The sequence below is a fragment of the Pimephales promelas genome, chromosome 12 (assembly GCF_988280905.1).
Source record: "Pimephales promelas chromosome 12, fPimPro1.hap1.1, whole genome shotgun sequence".
NCBI lineage: Eukaryota > Metazoa > Chordata > Actinopteri > Cypriniformes > Leuciscidae > Pimephales > Pimephales promelas.
The window spans coordinates 15,231,652-15,240,462 of record NC_142780.1 but is presented as its reverse complement, the minus strand read 5'-3'; the positions used below and the strand labels follow the sequence as shown (position 1 = coordinate 15,240,462).

The window sequence follows — 8,811 nt, the reverse complement described above, 5'->3', positions numbered from 1 at the left end:
CAGTGTCGGTTTAGATGCAACTTTGTAACAGTATTACACTGCCAGTATAGAGGGAAGTATTTGATATATTGTGTACTTAATGTATTGTCTCATTGTGAGTGATTTAAATTATATTTTCTTAAGTTTCTGGACAACAATGTTCCTACATGTAATGAAGTCAGACACCAGTGGTTGTTTTGGAACTGGTGGCATTTTCTGCAACAAAAATCAAAAAGGAAGAAAAAAAAAAAAGAAGCTGCTTTGTAAATGTAAACCTGGTTACATTTTAAATATTAAAATGGCCTTTGATCTGTTTAATGAATTTTCTTTGTCATTTATTCCCACTTGGAAATATCAGGCTTAAAATGTGGATTTAATAATAAATATGTTTTTTTATTACTGATAATCCTCAAAATCAAGTTTGACAATGCAGTTTTGTGAGCCAAGGTAAATATTTTAAATGATAACTCGACATGACCAGAATAAATATTGCTTCAGTAAATCTTTATTAGTTCAGATCAAGTATGTAAGACACACTCGCACAGTAAGAGAACTAAAGAAATGGAACAACAAAAAAAGAGGTTTGTGATTTCATTGCAGAGGAAATGTGAGCATGCAACTCAATTAAAATAAGTGATTTAAATAGATAAAGGAAAAACGCTAACTCAAATAATGTGATTATCAAGGTCGATCTTTAAAATCTTATTCTAAAATAATTTTATAATATAGAATCACCCTTTTAGCTGGTCACATATATGCCCTGACAGAAAAAGCTGTGATCTGCCTTGCACAGAGTATAGTTATAGTAGGCGATACCCGACTTACACTATTGAACCTGGGGACGGTTCGCAACAGAATGCTATATTATGACATTTGCTCAGTGTTCTTAAAGTATTCTTCACCACCTGCCCTGCCAACTTGATAGAGGCGTTAAAGTGAGCTACAACAAACAGTGCAGTCCTATAGACAAAATTAATCCCCAACTAAAATGGACACAAATAAAACGCCACCCATTCATTTGGAATTGATTAAAAGTATCCAACCTTCACCTTGACTGTGTTTAAATAAAGAATCAGTTCTCTACAGATGAATGCTCAAAGCTAAACATGCTGTTTAAAGTGGCTGTTAACTGCAACACAAATATGAATGTGAAGTGGAGGCAAGTACTGTTTCCCCGATTAGAAGTTGAGCACGTTACTGTCGAAGTGGGTGAGGACGTGCTTCTCGAAGAGCTGCTGGTCGCAGTCGAGAGGGAACTGTTCGCTGCACATGGGGCAGATCTTCCAGTGGCTCTCCACGTGCTCCTCAAACTTCGACTGGTCGTAATGAGGAGGGAAGATGACTTCACACAGCGGACAGCGCTTCTGCTCCCCACTGCAAGAGAGAGAAATAACATCAAACTGGGTGAACGCAGGCTGATAAAAACACAAAACAAAAGACTTGTAACACAAATTGTGAAGAAGTTGGTGCTGGACCAACAGGAGAGTAAACGGCAGTAAAACCACATCTGTGTGAAGGCGATGTGGGTGGGCCGTTGAGCTAACGCACATTCACACCACAACCAAAGCTCAACCACATGATAGGTAACAGCCGTGAGGTTTGTGTGTTTGTTCTTTACCTGGGTTCAAAGCAGAACGGTATCTGTCCATCATTGAGGAATTCTGCGGGGTCAGTGGCTGTAGGCTGATCATTAGTTGCCTGGGGAGAGAAGAAAAACATTTCCTGTCAGCAAAAGCAGGAGTCGTAAACCACCTAAAAACCTTTATTAGACAATCCACTGCGAATGATTAATATTGCGAGGAATCTTGTTGGTCTCTATACATATGCAATTACGTTGGAGGACATTGTAGTGTAGAAGTTAAAGGGTTAGTTCACTCAAAAATGAAAATTCTTTAATTACTCACCCCCATGCTGTACCAACCCCGTAAGACCTTCGTTCGTCTTCGGAACACAAGTGAAGATATTTTTGATTAAATTTGAGAGCTGTATCACTACCACATAGGCACACTAAGGGAAACTTGACGGCCCAGAAAGTCATCGAAGAAAATGTTTAATTACGAGAATACTTTTTGTGCGAAAAACAAAACAAAAATAACGACTTTATTCGACTATTCCTTTTCTTCCTTCTGAGAGTTCAAGAGATTTCCACGACGCATGCGTGAAAACCAAACAAGAAGTAGTAGAAAAATAACGAAGTTCTTGCGCATGCGTCATGCGTCGAGGGATCCACCTCTCAAATTTAGTCAAAAATATCTTCATTTGTGTTCCGAAGATGAACGAAGGTCTTACGGGGTTGGTACAGCATGGGGGTGAGTTATCAATAACTTAATTTTCATTTTCGGGTGAACTAACCCTTTAATGGACTGGATGCGTTTCCTAAAAGCATCGTTAGTTAAATATGGTTGCAAGTTCTATCGTTACAGCATAATTTTGTGTGTATTTGGCCATAAAAGCTGCGGAAGAGAACTGTATTCGGGACCGCGTGCTGTCCGAGAGGCGGTGTTATTAACGACAGCTTTCTGTGCGCAAGAATACAGCATTGCATTCTTTTCTACGGCTTATTGTGCTTAACGCTTATTAATATTAAGCATTAACATCACAGTCATGTGTCCAGTCGATTCTCTATCTGCGTTGTAGTAAAATTTGGACTTTTCTTAACTTTCGTAGGCATATTTAAAATTATTCAGAAAGCGCAAGTCATTTAAGGCCATTGCTTTCGTAGGCCTATTTCGTATTTGGGATTCAGTGGCTCTGAATTGTCAAAACACCATTCAAACTGCTTGCTACGGATGCGAAAAACGCAAAAAAAACAACAAAAAAAACGAACCCGATTAGATTTTTTTTATGAAAGACGAAAGTTTCGGAGGCAGTGTGCAAGCGTGATTGACATAACGTGAGGTCTTATTTATTTTTAACGTACGAAAATTTCGGACTCAATGTGCAATGGCCTTTACACTTGCACTATTTCAATAATTTTGATATATCGTGGAGCCCTACTTCTTATAAAATAGTGCAAAGTATATAAATACATAAAATAATCCAAAATCCTAAGATGCCATAGAAATGGCAGGTAAAGCAGCTGGCTGAATGAACCACTTGCATACAGGAGTAAAGTCTCTGCAAATGATATACTGCTTGTTAATGCGATTGTTTTATTTTAATTAATGGCTTTCTTTGTTGGTCTAAATAAAAAAAATAATCATGAATTGCGATCAAGAATCAATTAATTAGCAGACGTTATTACTCCACCGCCTACATGTGACATCATTGTGGTATGACCATGTCACTACAGTTTTGGGAAATAGTCATGACTCGCTAGTTGATTTCTCAGACAATGCATCATACTATGTGGTTCACCAGCGAGTTGTGTCATTGAGTAGGAAACACACCCCTGAGCAGAATCACATAAATATTGAACACTTTACTCAGGAATTAAAGCTGCAGTCCGTAACTTTTGGCGCATAAGCGGTTAATAAACACTAAGTTAAGAACTGCATGCATCTTGTGGAAGAACACTGTAGCCTGATACTTCTCTCTGTTTATGTCTATGACGAGTCACGTAGGTGCTGGGATATGTGCAGTCAGTGGTACCACCCAAACCAGTCTAAAATAGTCTGAATATAAACACTTAGTGATTCAGGATAAGACAAAAACAAGATCTGGACTGCAGCCTTAAGGAATGGAATATATACTGTATGCAGAAGAAAGTAAGTCATACAGGCTTGGTAATGGTGACAATTTTAATTTTTGGGTGAACTATCCATTTAAAAAAAGTATGCTTTGTGTTTGTGTTTAAAATGGTTTGTGAACATTTTTAATACTTTCGTATATTTCAGTCACATCAAACTTGGTGTGAAAAGGCCTCAAGTCAGTTTAGATGAAAAGTGACTGTTTTACAGTAACTGACTGAAGCTCTTCCATGTTTAGTTGGGTATATCCACCATTATCCAAGCAAGGCTAATGAGCTCAATTTGTTGCAAGGTTGAGCACTTCCTTAATGGGTCTGCTCTGGGTTACCAGGGCTTTAATAATGTCAGGTTAGCTAAGCCCTGCCGGAGGCCAGCGCAGTGGGGAGAGAAGTGCAGATAAAAGAAAGACTTGGGAGATTTGGGAAGAATTTAAACCCATCCGCAGTTCTGACTTGATTAAAATCTTAATCCCGCCTCTATATCACTTCTAACGGCTGAAAGTGGAGGAAGCGCTAATGAACTCACAGTAGTCTGCGGCTCCTCTGGTTCCTCCAGTCCATCAGGGCGACTGAGGTTACGGGCGGGCTGTATGCACACCACATTGCTGTCCCAGGATGGGGGCCCAACTGGGGGCAGTCGGGGCATCTGGTCATCAGAGAACTCTCCATCGGCTCCATCTGTCAGGAAAGGAAGCGTTTTAATGCCTTAATATCTAGATTTATACCTCGAGAAAACCCCCTAGCTCGAACAAATACAGTACAAGCATGAACTGTGGCCATAAACAGTATTTAAAGCCTTAGGTCACGCATTTTTTACAGTCATCATTATATCCAATGCAAAATTTCAAAGCAAATGGCATTTATTTTTTTGAAAAATAATACACAGCAATTATGTGTCAGTGTCATTAACATTTTTATTTAAAACAATAGAGTGCAACCAGTTCTTGCCCCCTTTTTAAGCAGCGCTGGTTCCGGAAGTACTTTTTCCATTCATTTCTTCCATAGGGATTTTTGTCAAAGAGATATAAGCCATGAACCAAGCCAGTCGGCTACGGGGTGAATCACAACAATAGAAACTTTGATTTGAAGCAAAAAAGGTTTTGAAAATCAGGCAAAAAGACAAAGGTGCAAGAATGTGTACTTAACGGTTTTAGTGAGGGAAAGAACTACAATCCCATGAAGCCTTGCAAAAACCATAATCAAACTAAAAACGATGGAGAAATATAAAACTACTGTATAATGTATAAAAACAATATATTATAAGTTTATTGCAAAATTTGGGCGCACATATATATATATATATATATATAGGGAGATCGACTCGATTAGGTCATTCGCAGTGCTTCATGGGAGTGGGCGGAGCTAAAGAGCTATTTAGAAGCATGTTGATTTTTTCGAGTCTCTGATTGGTGTCATTTTCTTTACAGTATCATTGGTAATGTAGAAGAAGCAAATTCCATAGATTAACAACCTCGTACCTCATAGTAGGTCTGTCTATTATCAATTTCTTTATGGAAATTATGGAGAACCCAACCGTTGCACTCTATTAAACGATTAAGATTAGTGGCAAAATATATGCCGTAAGGTGTAGTCATATTAGTGAAATTTGGGTGCGATATCTCAGGCAAATTAACCTCCATTGTATACAGTCAGCCATAGTGTAGTGATATAAAGTTCAGCAATATTAAAGTCACTTTCAAACAAGGCAGATTCATATTGGTCAACGCTGCAAATCCACATGACAAAATCTGCAGGGGGGAAATCTTTCGCTCTCATGCAGAATTGAAAATCTTGCAACCATGCTTACGTTCTATAGTGCGCTCACTGGTGTGTCTTCCTTCATTTATACATTTTATCCCTTATTAAAAGTAAATAAATGATGAGATAGTATCTTATATACCCCTGGAATCAGTAGGAGAGTATGGGTTCCCAAACATCAGATCAGTCGGACGCTGGGGCACCAGCAGAGGAGATGGGTCGTCTAGAGGGTACGGCATCGGGTACTGCAAGAAAACCGACTGCACGTCCAGACTGCCATCTTTCTTTCCGTGTTCTTCTTCCCTGCTCACACTCCTTTGCAACTCCTGAAGGGACACAGGAAACACCACGGCTGTTACATTTTCGCTGGCTTCAAAAACAATGACTGAAATCAGTAGCTAATTCCCTGATCCACACATTCCAATTGAAACTTTAATGCAAATTAAAATTAAACTGGGTGAAATTGGCCTAAAAGGGACAAAACTGAAAGCGAAGTCTAATTTGAGGGCAGGCATGATGTATTGACAATAATTGAGAGTCAGGTCCCATTTTTCCATCCTTCCCTCTATCTTCGAGTCCAGACAATACATCACTCACCACAGTGAGCAGCGGCAGTGGCGTAGAGAAACTCGCCACCCTCACACAAACAGTTTAATTAGGCCCTTCATTAAAACTCCTCTGCCTGTTCAAAGGGAGGCAGAGCGCTGCCTTTTATTGAAGTCTTCGACAGGCGCCAATTTCATTTAGTCTGAACCTCAAATTGGGCCATTTTGCTTCTCGAACGTCGAGTTTTGTGTTATACCTCGACTACGCGTCCCTCTCTGTGGTCCGGGGTAATTGAATGGAAAATAAGGACTCACTTGCACTGCTGGCCCAATTAGAGAGATATGTTAAACCCAAACCAGATCCTGAGAATAAAACAACAAGCAAGCAAAACAACTGCATTTTTAGATTGGCAGAGGCCTCCAGAAAATTAAAACAAAAGCACGCACCCCCTCCAGTTTCTCTTTTTCTTTGGTCAACGCAAAAAGACTGTCCTTCAGCTCCCTGAGTTCTCGGCCCTTCTCTGCCACCTGGCTCTGGAACGAGAAAAGGATATCATTTTTGAGATTAATTTGCTAAAAGAGTGACGAGTCTTTTTTTTATGGATTTCAGTATTTATTATAAATGATGTATCCATGCAAATCATTGTTTTTTAAGAAAAATCATGTGCTCTCATAATCCTTAAAGGCCCCCTGACATGAAATTTTCACTTTCTGAGGTTTTTTTAACATTAATATTAGTTCCCCTAGCCTGTATTTGGTCCCCTCGTGTCTAGAATTTTAAATCGGTGTAAACCGAGCTTTGGCTATTTTTCTCTTCTCTGCAGCTCGCAGACGTGCTGATCTTGAATCTCCTCGTTATTAGATCATGTCGAGGAAAGGTAACCTCCCCTCTCTCTGCTTTGCATTTGGCTCGGCCATGAGAAAATGAGCTAGGAAGTACGAACGCGTGTGCACGATTTGAGTTTTTCCTAGAGAAATAGCTTTGAGATTTGAGTTTTTCCTCGAGAGATATCATGTCTTGCAAACGAACAAAGCATGGCAGTTGATCAGTGTTCTGATGTACAAATGAACACAAAAGTATTTTTTAGTTCCTTCATCCGAGCCTCTGAAGAAACAATTGGTTAATTTTATTTTCTCTGGAAATGCGCTGACACAACTTCCCAAAGTTTTGTATGGTCCAAACATTTCACCGACAACTGTTTCCTCAACTTGGGCCAATATAGATCTGGCCTCGATGAACGTCTGAAAATAAATCGATAGAGCTACCAAGCAACAATTTCTGATGTGTAACCTAATTGTTCAAGTTCAGACAGGTAATCTTTCCCTCAAAATCGTTCAATACTGTTTATGCATTAGTAAGTCAAGCCAGTGACTAAAATATCAACTTCACATCATTTCTTTTAGTACAATGAAAATAATCTTATTTAAATTCTGAACAAATTATACAGAAAGTGATCAAAGAACAATCTTTCCACACAGCACGAGTTTATCTGGACAACTCATTATGAAATCGATGACGCACGTTACACTGCACAACGAAGCTCTTACTGTATGTGCGTCATCGTGTCTGCATTGGTGAAAGTATTAGAGAGTGCAGAAACTGTGTTACAATGATAAGATCTTCATTCTCGCGATCAACAAACTGTCTTCTGCTTGCAATGCTCATTACAGAAACATTTTATGTGATGGGAATAGATCTAAATACTTTAAAAACTTCTCACGATTCGTTAATCTCGATAGCTGTAATACTAAAAACCTATAATAGCTGTAGTAAAAGTATTTGAGAAAGTTTCGCATGTAATATGTAGCTATTTCATATGCAAGCATGTCAGCCAATCACAGCAGTGGGCGGTTACACTGAATCCCACAGCAGACACGCCCCTTCAAACAGAGCGTTCAAATCAGAGGCTAAAATCAGGTTAGGAAAAATGCCTTTTATTTCTAAATTATGACTATTTTTGATCTAAAAAAACATACTAACATTATAAGGATAACCCAGGAAACATTATAAAATAATAAAATAACCCCATGTCAGGGTACCTTTAATTAAAATAGCTTCCCTCCCTCTCCTCTGAAGATGCTTTTCTCTGTCTCTCACAAGACATCACAGCAATTGCAAACCACAATCATCCTATGATCCAATCAATTCCCCATGGACAAAATCAAGTCTCTTCTTACATTTTTCCTTGTTTGAGAAGCTGCTTTACTCAGAGATGCGTCACAATAGGGAAGAAAAGACAACTTTGCAACTTTGACTTCATCCTGACTTTAAATAAAAAGAACCATTACATTTGTGATCCTGCTCCCAATCCAAAAAATTGGTTTGGTTCCACCGACAGTTAAAGACATGTTTATGGCCTTTCAGATAAGTTTGAGATCTTAAATCCACCGAAAAGGGTTTATTTTGCAAAAACAGCCAATAATTGCTTACTGTTCAATAACAAGATAATTGCACGAGTAAATAAATAAATGAATTTGAATTATACAGTTAGTTTATTGCATAAAACATATTTCTGCCTGACTGACCAAATAGAACAAAGTATTCCAGAGCCATATAACATTTATTCACAAAAAATGTGTGAAATAAAAAATGATAATAAAGGAATGGTCTAGAAAATGCTTTCTGATTGCAACAACATGCATGCAAAAATCTCAACGATACAAGATGCCTTCTATACTACTCATTAACATCTGTCTTTGCATGGCTCCATGTGAGTCACGGAGAGAAAAAGTCAACTTCGCCTGAAGTATACCACTGATCTACACATGACCTTACTTAAACAGAACCGAGTCCCTTGCTCTGTCTCCTGCTGTGTAGGGAGGCAGCCAGCAGATGCATTA

General features: G+C 38.8%; 1 protein-coding gene across 4 annotated transcripts in view; it reads right to left on the bottom strand.

Moving 5' to 3' along the window:
* Window positions 1–466: 466 nt before the first annotated feature.
* The window catches only part of tax1bp1b (Tax1 (human T-cell leukemia virus type I) binding protein 1b), a 34,580-nt gene continuing 26,235 nt past the window's right edge, over window positions 467–8,811 (bottom strand). For 3 of the 4 annotated variants that reach the window (XM_039694523.2, XM_039694524.2, XM_039694526.2), the window contains 5 exons: window positions 6,418–6,504; window positions 5,568–5,751; window positions 4,194–4,345; window positions 1,598–1,677; window positions 467–1,353 (listed from right to left, as the gene is read on the bottom strand). In XM_039694523.2, the coding sequence (XP_039550457.1) occupies window positions 1,158–1,353; window positions 1,598–1,677; window positions 4,194–4,345; window positions 5,568–5,751; window positions 6,418–6,504 (699 nt within the window). In that variant the 3' untranslated portion in view covers window positions 467–1,157. The remainder of the gene's footprint in view (window positions 1,354–1,597; window positions 1,678–4,193; window positions 4,346–5,567; window positions 5,752–6,417; window positions 6,505–8,811) is intronic. The other variant, XM_039694525.2, reaches the window with a different exon arrangement.